General features: G+C 35.2%; 1 protein-coding gene across 3 annotated transcripts; it reads right to left on the bottom strand.

Moving 5' to 3' along the window:
- LOC107644283 (zinc finger protein BRUTUS) lies at positions 3,704-12,595 on the bottom strand (the record flags this gene model as incomplete). 3 transcript variants are annotated; one of them, XM_016348117.2, is given in 14 exon segments in its annotated part: positions 3,704-4,167; positions 4,948-5,019; positions 5,439-5,498; positions 5,651-5,885; positions 6,433-6,570; positions 6,646-6,864; positions 6,996-7,167; positions 7,255-8,490; positions 8,597-8,765; positions 9,040-9,268; positions 9,676-10,031; positions 10,141-10,335; positions 11,128-11,337; positions 12,356-12,595. In XM_016348117.2, coding segments are annotated over 14 exon segments (3,663 nt in total), but the record flags the coding sequence as incomplete, so codon positions are not given.

Below are 13,051 nucleotides of genomic sequence, written 5' to 3'. Positions count from 1 at the left end.
CAGGAGGTGTTCATCATAGAATGGTTTGACGCGTAGGTCACAAATGGTACCAGAAAAATAGCTCTGCAGTGCCTGAAGCAACTTGGAAACCTTGTTGTATGACTCTTCCCAATCCCCATAGATTTGTGCAATTGCCTTCTGCTTGGCCATCCACACCTTTCTGTAGGACGGTTTGAAGTGATAGCTTGCTTGGACCGCTCCTTGCAAAACCGAAATGCTGATAGAGGGGTTGGACTGAATCAATGGTAAGATGACCCGACAAATTAGACTGCTGTCTAGCTGACGATGGTCTTGAGACATGGTGGGTGCAAGACAACTATGCACTCCACCCACCCTCCGAACCTCCCTGAACACAACAACACAATATTGCTTCAGCCATGTCGTATACCTACTTAGTATATCGTATAGAAGTAATGAAAGGCACAGGTAAACTTAAGCTTACCAGTATCCGAGGTTCTGACGAAGGGCCACACGGAGGCTCCATTGACACCCATTATCGTCTTGACGGCACTGCATATGGTACTTTAACCGGTCTGATTCGATCACTCGGTACTACGCACTCCTCCGAATACTGTAGTTCTTGACACCCTGAAGCACTGTCTCTCGGCTTCTAAACTTGTGGCCAACCCGAAACTCTACACCGCCGTCTAGGTTGTAATCCTCTTCACCCGTGTCAAGAAACGGAGTCCTCTCATGTATGGCGTCCAAATCCAGACTGTGATAGTAAGACGGAACTGCCGAAAGCGCCTGTATTGGAAGAGGTGGAGGCAGGACGTGGCAGGCCGCAGTCGGAATGGGTGTCTCCGGAACACACTCATTTTGATCCCCACTATCGGACAAGTCGCTATCACCACTGTCTGCCACGTATTCCTCGTCCGACTCCTCCTCGCACTCCTCGGCCTTATCCAATGGAATAGCGACATGAATGGGCGGTGGTGCTAGGGGTCGGTCGTCCTGCACATAGGTCGAGTGTACGGAAGGACCACCGCCACTGTGTCCCACCTCTGCAGACAGCTCCATCACTTGCTCCACCATGATCCTCCCATGGATGTCAAACATCACTCGCACATGCTTGTCGCCTTGTAGTCGGAATAGTCGAAACCGGAAGACTCCGTTACTCATGGAGGCCAGCAACCTATACGCCACCCTTCCGATCTCCCTCGCTTCTGTACCACTGAGTCTACTCAATATCAAACTCTTCAAATCCGACAATGTATTCACACGTTAAGTGCGAAACAATATCGGATCCTCGCACTCAAATGTCACCCCATTGTCGCCGTTTCTCATACGGCAATTGGGATACACAAGCACAACTATGTACGGACTACTACTAGCCATTAATGTCCCGTATTTGTGAGAAATATGATACGAAAACTTTGTGAGAAATACCAAGGGTTACACATCCTTTTATAGCCGGTGGGACACAACTCTAAGGATCTCGTTTACAGTGTAAATGAGATAGCCATGGCGCAGCTGGCGTGTCATATCTCGTTTACACGGTAAACGAGATATGATTGGGAACACAAATCGATAAATATTTTTAAATTTATTTATTTCGGTAATTAATGCTTTTATTTTATTTGTTTAAATAAAAAATTCATGTATATATTTATATATAATATGTAAAATAATTAATAATATTATATTATTTTTAAATTTTTACTTTAATTTAGATTATATATGTGATGATAGTTTTAAATTTTAGTTTTATTTATTGGATTTTAATAATTATAGGAGCAGGTAGGGTTGAGACAGGTAGAGGTTTAATTTTTTGCTATCCATGAGTGAGAGTGAAGCGAGTTTTATAAAGGCTACTGTAGAATGGGGTGGGTTGAAGAAAGAAAAAATTTGTCCCTACCTGCCCTATTGCCGTTTGCCACCTCTAGATATAAACAAAAATCAGCTATTAAAATTAACTATCAGGATAAAATATATATTAAAATCTAAAATACATATTAAAAATGAATTAAATTATACATATATTTATATATAAATACATGATAATTAAATTTAGTATGCAAATAGTATTTTTTATTATTTTTAAAATATTCTCATGAATTTAAGAATTGAGTTATATTTCTAATTGATAAATGCGAATAAATAAGATAGAATAAGTTAAATAAGTAGTTGTCATAAGTTATAATATACTCTCATAAGAAAGTGCTTATTTATGTAGTTTTAGGAATTTCTATTATTTAATATTTATCACTAGTTAAGTTTAAATTAGAGTTCATTTATTAACTTGACTGATGTAATTGAGAAGGTCGTGGCACTTGCCCATCAAGGTTATTATTGTAAAGAATAATTTGGTCATAATTGCATTATATAAAAAAAAAAAAGTAAGGATAAATATTTATCAGAGAGTTTAAAAAATCAGATAAAAGTTTAATTGAGAAATATCTCTTTTTTTTTCTCTTTCTCTCTATCAATATTTACAAGATCATGTCAAAAATAATTATTTGAGATAGATGTAAAATTTATCATGTCAATATTTAATTTTAATTTATTTAAATTTTATACAAAATTATAAATTTTAATTGATTTTTTAATCAAATAAAATTGTCTCTCTAAAACAAGACAGGTTTCATTTCATCATTTATTTTCAATACAAATGAAATTTAGAATCGTATTTTAATTTATGTACACATCAAATTAAAACCTTTAAAATAACTCTTTGGTAAGAGCTCTTACACTTTATTTAGATAGATGATAGAAAAAAAATTGAGAAAAAAAAATAAAAAAAAAAGTGGATACGAAAAGCTCCTCAAGTTTCAAATATTCCTTCTCTTTTTACCTTACTATATTTCTATATCCATACAACTCAGAATCAAATCTAGATTTTAGAAAAATAATAATAAAATTGCAAGTTGCAGTTTAAAGAAAACGATTCAAGTACTTAAACATATCTGAATTGAATAAAAGATTTTTTTTCCCACTTTATCAAGCTGAGCGTCCTCTTGGGTATCAGTATTCAAACAGAATTTTGGTTTCAACTCCTTTAGAAATCAAAATTGACTTGGAAAACTAATGTTTAGGTTTGTTATAAAATTTTAACATTTTAAAGTAGTTCAGTATATGTGAATTAAAACTTATGGTGGATAATATATAAATGGGAAAAATTAAAAGAACCTTATAGACATCTTATATACAAATAGATCGGGGTAATAAAGCCCCACATCTATTGGGCTCTCTGTAAATTTGATTATTCATATTAGATTCAAGATTAAGAGCACTTACCAATTATTTATCAATTCCATGAAATTAGTAATGAGGATATCCGAGTTTTATAAGTTGTCCCAAACTTGTAATTGAAATTGGGATGTCCAATTCCAATTTCAACTCTTATTCTGTGCCTAATTCTAACTGCCAAATGGGGAATAACTGTTCAATTAAAAAAATTTCTTTGCGCAAATTTTAACGTATTAGGGAAAAATTAAAAAAAAAAGAAAGTAAAACATTGTTTACACTCTTAACTAACTATAAACTACCAAAGTAGCAATTAATCACGTAATTGGCATGATCATTCAATTGTAAGTAATATTACTATACAATCATGCTCAAAATTATCTATTATACATGAACGGAAGCTAAGCTACTTAATTAAAATCTTTCAGGTTAAAATATTAGAGAAATTGGCATACATTATGATTATTTACTATCATTTAAAAATAGAAACAAAACTAAACTCATGCAGAAGCTGATCTAGGGTAGCTAGTCTCTTATAAACAGTCAATGAACTTGAAACAACGAAATAGAGAGGGAAAAGTACAAGAGGATATACTAAGTTATCAATTGCAAAAATATAAGTTTGAAAGTGTGTTCATCTATACATAACTAAGGAACTGATTTGGTGCTTCTAACTTATGAGAAGGCATCTGGGAAGAGAAAGAGAACTTTGTAACTTAAATCATGAAAAAGAGGAATCCATAACCAAAGATCCTTGTAGTGGAAAATTTTGGATTGGCTATACATGTTATTTACAAACTCCTGTGCCTCTTTAGCTCTTTCGTCAAATAGGAGCACCACTAACTAGGACTAGGAGCAGCTAGAATTTGTAGCCTCAGTCTTGATCACCCTAGTATTGTAGGAGCCACAGAATCCACATTTGTGATATAACCAGTGAAAACGTGAAGTGCCCTTTCTATCACAGTCATTGCAGAGTACGTCCTGCATTGCCATTACAAAATATCACTTCTAGGTTCATTATTTGCCTAACAAATTTCAGCATGTTCATTCCATTGGCACTGATCATGAACAGGAGGGAGAAAAAAAACACAATATCTATGCTATGATATGAGTTACTGGAGGAAGAAAACGTGAGCTATGTAAGAATATGAAATCTCATCTCCAGTATCTGGCGGCTTTTGCAGATCCTGTTTTATCCCAATCAAAAAGCTACAAAGGTATTTTAACTGCTAAGTAATTAAACATAATACTTAAAACAGAATAGTCAAAGGTGCTTAAAATGCAAAAGGCGAGGCAAGAAAAGCTTCTGCGCCTTTCAAAGTTAAGGCTCAGCATTCATGGCACCTTCGCCTTTGACTACCTTGAGTTAAACATTGTAATATTATTTAATGTCTCTATTAAAAATTTGCATGTGGAGCTGGCACAAAAGTATTGCAGATTGTGATGAAAAATCTGGGTGGTGGCTGAATGAAAAATAGTATCCAACAAAATAATGTTTCTCACTGTGTATACAAAATGAGACATGTAAGTCATAAATTTAGACATGAAAGAAATTTCATAAAACATAGAAACAGATGGGGAAACTGTATAATTGAGTGCATAAAGCAAATGATACGAAACAAATTTTAAATTTTCATTTGAGATTAACTGACTTGCTTTTTTCGAGTAAATTAAAAAGCCAAAATGCATCATTGCAAAGAAGCCACAAAGAATACAGACGAGTAATCAGACCAAATAATATTCATGCAACAGAAGTATTACCTGATAGCGGTTCCTGTACTCTTCAGGAAGCTCCTCAGTAGCCAATAGAGCATCAAGCATACCAAAGTAAACCTGGGATGGTAAAGAACAACTAAGTATTGCATGCCATGTAATATTATGCATTTCATTTTCCACATGAAAGCAGGATCAGAAGAGTTCGATAACCAGTACTTTTCGACCCAATATTTATATCCTAATAGTAGCCTACCAAGAGTACAACTGTACCTCCAACCCTCTCACCTTAGATATCCCTTAGTTAATCATTTCATACCCAAATAGTTTATGGTACCAAGATTTAACATGAGCATTCTTTGATATCACTAATCTTTTCTAAATCTTCTAATGAAATGTCAACAAAAGCACATGTATCCTTACACTATTTAGTTTTATCAAACACCTAATATAGTGCCATCACATGCAGAGGTTTGTAAAGATCAATCATAGCACATAATTGTATGCACAATCAAAAAACAGCTATAGAATATTCTTACCGCCATATCTCCCAATGACTTGCTGCAGATTGGGCATGTGTAGTGACTACATGTGTATGCCTAACATTTCACAACAAAGTGTAAAATTGAATGAGAAACCTTCCTTGAAATTACTTCATTTGAAGAATCAGAAAGAAGATAAGAGATAAATGTTTCAAATACTCTTTACCCCTTGTTCTATAGGGAAAAATCCTAAAATGAGCATGACATACCTGAAAGCAAGCTGAATGCATGTAATGTCCACATGGTAGAGCCCTGACTGTCGCACTTGATGTGAACAAGTCATCACAGCATATTGGGCAGTTCATTTCTAAACCCTTCTCCAGGCACTTGTGAGATGTTGATTTTATTCCCAAGCAACAATTGCATTTCATGCAATGAAAATAGTCAATCCCTAGCCCTTGGCCAACACGGCAAATATTGCAATATGGGCAATGATACACATTCCTGAAAAAAAATGATCTCAAATTAGCATCCGAAAATTTACAAGGAAAAGATAAATAAACTGAATCAAATAGGGCACAAGTTTCCAAGCAGTTCCCTCTAAGGCAACCACATAGCAGTAAACATAGGAAACATTTTCCATATTATTTCACAGAATCACAAGTATAAATAAAACATACATCTATATATACAAGAATAAAAAATTTGTGAATATTGGAATCACGATTCTATGTTCAAACATATTTGTATATCCTCTGTCATTTTGAAAAAATATATGAATTTGCATTACAGGGTATGGATTCAGCATTGCACTCATTTACTTCAATCATTAATAATTACTGAATGTCCTGTATCATTCCTATGAAACCTCCACAAGTTTATTTTGTTTACTAATTGACTTTATACATTAAATGATAGATACAGATTATCCATAACCATAGGTGATAAGTTAATCTCAGTCCTAATGTAATTCACTACAATAACCAAGGTACTAGGTCATAGGCATTTGTTGAAGTTTTACTTCTAAAGCAAGAATCAAATGCAAAAATACCTTTCATCATCAAAAAACTTGCAAATATTGCAATAGTACTTGGCCATTGAAAGTCCGTTACATGAAGGAGACATGCATACAGGCCCAACTGGCTGTATAGTCAGACACACCATACACATCATTTCCAATGTTGCTTTTCTGCAATCATCAATGGGTAATTAGAAATATAATCCACATAAAAATATTTTGAAATATGATTAAAAAAATATTTACCTATCCATTGAGTGGTCGCTCACATTGTCATGGCAAAATCTGCATGTAAATAACTTGCCACAACAAGCTGCACGAACCTTACAATTTCTCTTATAATGCTCACAACCCAAAACTTGCTTCTCCGAGTCCCGAAATGATGGTGAGCGTCCTTCTATTTCTTTATTAGAGGAGTCCCCAGATAAAGCTTTAGGTAACTTCTGCTGGGCAGCAATCCAACGACTACAACATAACATTAACTAATCAACTACAGCTTGATGAGATAGGCTAAAGTTCTATAAAAAATGAAGATGCAGTTTATTGTCAGAATGTCAGATTTATGTAAACAAGAGATAATGGTCACCAGAAGCAACCTTGTCATTAGATTCTGGACAAGATATGCCTTTCTCCTTGGATCAAGAGTTGAGTCACGATAGACCTTCCGGATCTCTGACTCAAGTTCATTCTGATTCATCCGGAATATGTCTTTCCAACCTGGCTTGAACATCTGATCATTGAGGTCCAAGCTTTCTTGATAGTCAGCACCTGAGACAATACCATAACACATGATACTTTCAATTATTCATCCAGCAATTGCCATAGAATGAAAATAACTCAAAGCATATTACAAACCTCTTTGAGAAGTGCTACACTCTGATGTTTCTGTTGGTGAAACAGGTACTGGACTCTCTTTTAAGCATTCATTTAGCCATTCATTGAACATAGTGTTCTTAGTTGCCTGTTTCCAGGTGTCCATCATTTTGTTCTGTTCGTCTTCAGTAAGTGCAGAAGTTACCCATGGTAACATAGATTGGAGAACTTCAGCACCTGTAGTTCCAATTATTCGGCCCACTATCTTGTCTTGCTCTTCCACAGTAAAATATTTCCCAAACAATGGCCAGAGCTCAAGTTCTTCCCGAAAAATATGCTGATCCAGGGTCACTCTTACTGATTTGCACATCCCTTGAAGCTTAGTTGCAAGCTCATTGTACTTTCTGATATTATCACTATCTTTAGCATCAGAAGATCCCAAATTAATTTCATCTAAATTCTCCGACATGTGGGACTTCTGCATGGCTTCATGAAGCGATGAAAGCTCAGAAAGAACACAAGAAATATCTTCAAATAATTTTTCTTCCTGCTTATGGTCTAGCATGTATGAATGGCTCACATTATGAAGTGTCTCTTTGGATTCCAATGCTGGGAATACTATATCATCTTCAGCATTACTATGAGCTCTATATAAACCCCATAGAAGACGAAACCTTCCACTAAATTGGTGAATGGTAGTTTCATCACCTTCATTAAGCTTCCCAGACTCAACATCTAAATACTCCAAGTCTTTGCGTATAGCTTTATGGAATTTAAATATGGTATCAATTGGTCTTTCTGTCGATCCTAAATCACATGGGCTGCTGTCTGTTTCCCATATGAAAAGACTAGAATTCAGGGATGGGGCAGAAGAGGCGATAGACAAGGAGCGTAAAGACTTGGCTGTAGAAAGTGAACTGAGCCCCAAATTGTTAGTGTTAACCCCTAAAGCTGGCACACAACAAGATCGGGGACTGCAACATTGTTTCTGGATACTTTCATTTTCTAAAGTTTCTGGGACATCTCCATTCTTGTGCAACTCCGTCATGTTGCGCTTCACTGATCTTTGGGAATCTGATCCAGTTAACAGAAAACAATCTCGAGCAGATGATGTAGAAGCACAACCACAGGAGAGTTGAACAATATTCTCTTCAATGTCAGCAAATGTTTGAGCACGACAACAACCTAATGCACTTGAAGACAAACACAAACCATAGTTACGAGCCTTGCAAGCCCAACCACAAAAGAGTGTGACTAAAGCAGAGTCTGTCGCTGGAGCTGGAATGAATTGCAAAATTGTTAGATATGGAAGTCTCATGCTAAAGTACTCATCATATATGTATTTTCTTTCCACAAGAAGAAAATTTTAAAATAGACAGAAAACCTGCTAATTGCATATTTTTCAGAAACATCTTTGCTTCATCTTCAGTCAATGATCCAACCAACCATGGCAGCACACGTTCAATCAATTTCAGAGGCATCATGCACAAGCTTTGATACAGAAGTTCACGTTGCCTTTTGATACTAAAGTGCTTCCGTGCAAGTGGAAGAACCTACAGATGAGAGAGAATCTATCATGTATTTAAAAAAAATTAAATTAATAAAAAGATAGCTTACTGTTGCAACTATTTTGACCAACTTTTTTCCATAATTCAACTATGGATTAAGAAGAACAGAACCTCTCCTACATCATATTTATCTACCGGAAAGACAATTTAATTCACTTAATAAAAGCATTGCTCATACGTATCAGGCGTCTGCCAAGCTATGACATGCTTTTGAAGATTAACACTACATACAGTCCGCATCTCACTCATGAAGACTCACCTGAACTTCTTCATTCTTGAAATGCCTCTGGATGGTTTCCATTATATGATCAGCATGTGAGCACAACTTGGAATAAAATTCAACTTCGGAGTTAGATGTTGCTCCTTCACCTTGAATTCTTTCAATCAAACACCGGAAGTCATTAAATTGGCTTTCTTCTTCAGCATGCTCCTGAAAGAAAGATAGCTCTGCGTCTACTGCTGGAAAAATAACCCTGTCCTCAGCAATACTGCATTTTATAGAAAAGTCAATTATTCAGTCCTTGAGAATTGAGAGAAAGAATTGACTAAAGAGGGAAGCTTTTAGAAAGTAGATAACTTAACGGACTTTCTTTCAAAATCATTTTGCCACTCAATATACTACAGGATATCAAAACAACAGATTCTCCCCAAGAGGATAGCATTTAAGAAAGTAGCACAATTCAATCTTTTGTAAATTTCAATTTGTAAATCAATATATAAAAGGGAATTAAAATACACACCCCTTTATGTATAAAAGGAATTAAAATACAGCACTCTTTTATGTTGCAAAATGAGGTAAAAAAGAAACATCCAACAGGAAATCAAAATAATGACTTTTTTAACCGAAAAAACACGTGATACTTCTACATGGCATAGAACAAAGTTAAAGCAATACCTGTGAAATATGCAAACTTCTGCAATGAATTGCAACCTTTCATTAAAAGCTGACAGATTGGTAAAATCTCCAGACAATTGTATCTTTCTGGTCTCCACTGCTATCTCATTTAATTCTTTTTTAATTGCATTATGCCAGAGCAATATTTCATCTATAGGATGTGTTCCGGTAGTGTCAGAAACATCTATGATACATCCAGAATATTTCCTTTTCCCCGTTCCTGTGGACTCACATGCACATTTTACTTTCCCAATCTGATGGGTTAATGGACTAGGACTACATTGAACTTGAGAATGATCTACACCATTTTCAACTGTGTTAGCACTACTTCTACCTTCCATCCATGTGTAAATAACCTTCAATAAGCAAGAATATGATCAGTTACATTATCATGACATGTTCAAATGCATATAAAACGAGAAAGGAACAAAAGAATAATACTCTAAAACATCATTAACATCACACCTTTTGAAGAAGCGTCTCCTCTGGAACTATTTTGCTTAAGTACTTCCGCAAATCCTGAGATTCTTCAGGTGATATAGATGTTGAAAGCCATGGAAGAAATTCAGCCATCATATTCACAGGAATACTGCAAAGGAATTGCCAAACTAAAGATGCTTGTTCCTCCAGAGAGAACTTCTCAATGAGCAGTGGAAAAACCTAGTATCATCCAACAAAACAAAAGTAAGACACACCAAAATCAACAGGGAATTTCATCCTTCTAAAATAAGGTAATGATTTCCATAATGAAACTCGCACATCCATTTCACAAGTTAAATATCTGTATCGTTCATACCCTTTAAAGGGAGAGAGAGACCTGAACACAAGCAAACATGCCAACGTGTTAATTGTTTGAATTTTCTGGTTTATAACCCAACCCCAATCACATGGACAGATGTGCATTCTTTGGTTTTTCTCCGAAGTGGTACTCTCAGGTTTGCAAATAAAACAAACTATTGAGATCTGGTCTAACCTGTAGTCTTCTATGATATGGGGCTACTTTCCTTTACTTTAAAGGATATTAAAGGTTATTATAGTTTGCATATTTTGTATTTGTATACAAGTATATGGGCAATATATAAGAAAAATCAATATAGTCCTGCTATTGTTCGTATCAAAGACTACACATGACTAGTTTTATGCTAATAAAAGTTACACTACTGATGCTGAATCACAACTTGAAATCAACATGGTTGGGTTAAGGAAAGTAGTCATTAAAGAATATTAAATTCATCAAATAAGCAAAGCACAAATTGGATAACAGACATCGAACAAATATAATCTTTACAGTTATACCACATGGTATGTAGCATCTAGCCTGCAATAACCTGTCAGTAAATAATAGTACCTTTAGCTTATAGTTGTTGGGAGTGAAAAAAGAAAAAAAAACAAAGCTATGTGAACTATCAACTATGCATTTATCTCAATAGAAGAGTCAAAGTGGACATCTACCTGCTCCTCTTCCTTAGCTAAGTGTTGACTAACTGATGTGTGTAAAGCTCCTGTGCACGATGCTAACTCCCTTGGGAAACTTTCATCGTTATGGGTTGAAGAATTTAGAAGCTCAAATAGATGATCAAAAAGATTGCTTTCTCCCTTGTGTTCAAGAGAATATGTATGTGCTACGTTCTTCACACGTATGTCTAAAGCTGGAAAAATCACCTACATTCCAGAATAGATTTCCCTCAGAATGTTCAATTGTAGCAGAAAGGCAGGAACCACTATATTGGATCATGAAACATCAATTTGGGAAAGTACAAAGCACGTATATAGGATCAAAATCATGAAAAAAACAGTCCTTAGACTCCATGAAGAAGATATCAATAGCATATACCACTATAGATAAATGATAAACCAAATGCAAAAGAATGCCCTGAAGATTTAAATCCAAAAGTGACAATGCTCACAGATTTCCATCCAACTTATTTGGAAAAAAAATAAAATAAAATGCATTGCAAGACCGACCCAAATGTCTTTCATACCATAATACCACCAAAATTTGTGTGTGTAGAGATAGACCAATCATTTCAAATCAAACAGAAATCTAATCGTGTATCACAAACTAGATAAAGTTACTTCGATATAAAATCTAAATTCAGTCTCAACTCACGGATCAGCACACAACCAATATAATTACAACTATTTACTACTATTTAGTGATAAACAATAGCTCACTGTTCTTATAAACCCATAAAGGCACAAACTAAGGAACCGCAAGTTAATCTCCTCACGCAACATATAGATCTTAGAAGTGATTGTAACTAACATTCTTCATTTGGCAAAAGTTTAAAATAACAAATAAAAAGAGAAAAAAAAAAAAAGCGAAATCTTCATTGAGAATGAGACCCTATGAAGGGATTCACCATATTAAGGCCTTGCATATCCAATTCATCTTATCAAAAGCCAAAAATAATGAGAATGACAAAAAGGCTATCCACTTTGAACGAAAATTTAAAAAAAAAAAAACACCAAAACATCTTGATTAATGAAAAATCACACTACGAAACTTCAATTTTTCAGCACACGAAAAAAAAGTAAATAAATATTTTCACTGAAACTCAATTGTTCTTACCCTATTCAAAATCTCCAAGTTTCTTCTACACCATTTTTCGACACACTTTTAACATGTTCCAAAGAAAGAAACAGAAACGAAAGAACAAAAATCCAGAAAGTGGCGAACCTCATCTTCAGCATTGGAGTGGTGCCTATACATCGATCTGATGAAATGGTACCGTTCGGAGAGCGGCCGGAGCTCGGAGCGGTCACCATCACCGGTGGCAAACGCCATGGCCGATCGGTGCAAAGCATCGAGCTCGTTCCTAATCGCCTTGTGGAAGAACGAGAATATCAAAATTGGCGACTCCAATTGCGAAGAACCGTTGAATGCGCCGCCATTGGAAGATTCCACCTTGCTCACGCGGTCACCAAAAAAAATATTGTAATAAACGTTTTTTATTTTATTTTATTTTATTATATTTTTTTTGTTTTTGGGTTGAAGAAGAGAAGAGAATTTGCAAAGGGTTGTTTGGTTAGTTCGATAAGACAAGGTGCAAGGTGTTGTGTTGTGACTTGTTCGAGAGTGAGGGACATGATGACGTTTGTTATTTATACGCCTAAGCCCTTGCCACGTGGACTCTGATTTGCCACATAGGATGATCATGTCATTTGCTGAGTTTTCTTTGTGGTCAATTTTGAAAGGTACTAAGATGCTTCGAGGATTTCATCTTTCAATTGAGTGTATCAAGATCACATCTCTTGTGGTATTAAAAAAAGTAACAAAAATTAAAAAGATACTACTACCAACTATATATAGAAGCTAAATTAATTGCACCCATTTAAATAATGGTACAAAATAATAATATCAAGTTTCTTTAAT

The sequence above is a fragment of the Arachis ipaensis genome, chromosome B05 (assembly GCF_000816755.2).
Source record: "Arachis ipaensis cultivar K30076 chromosome B05, Araip1.1, whole genome shotgun sequence".
Classification (NCBI taxonomy): Eukaryota; Viridiplantae; Streptophyta; class Magnoliopsida; order Fabales; family Fabaceae; genus Arachis; species Arachis ipaensis.
The sequence above is the reverse complement of the archived record's forward strand: the minus strand, read 5'-3'. Positions and strand labels throughout refer to the sequence as shown.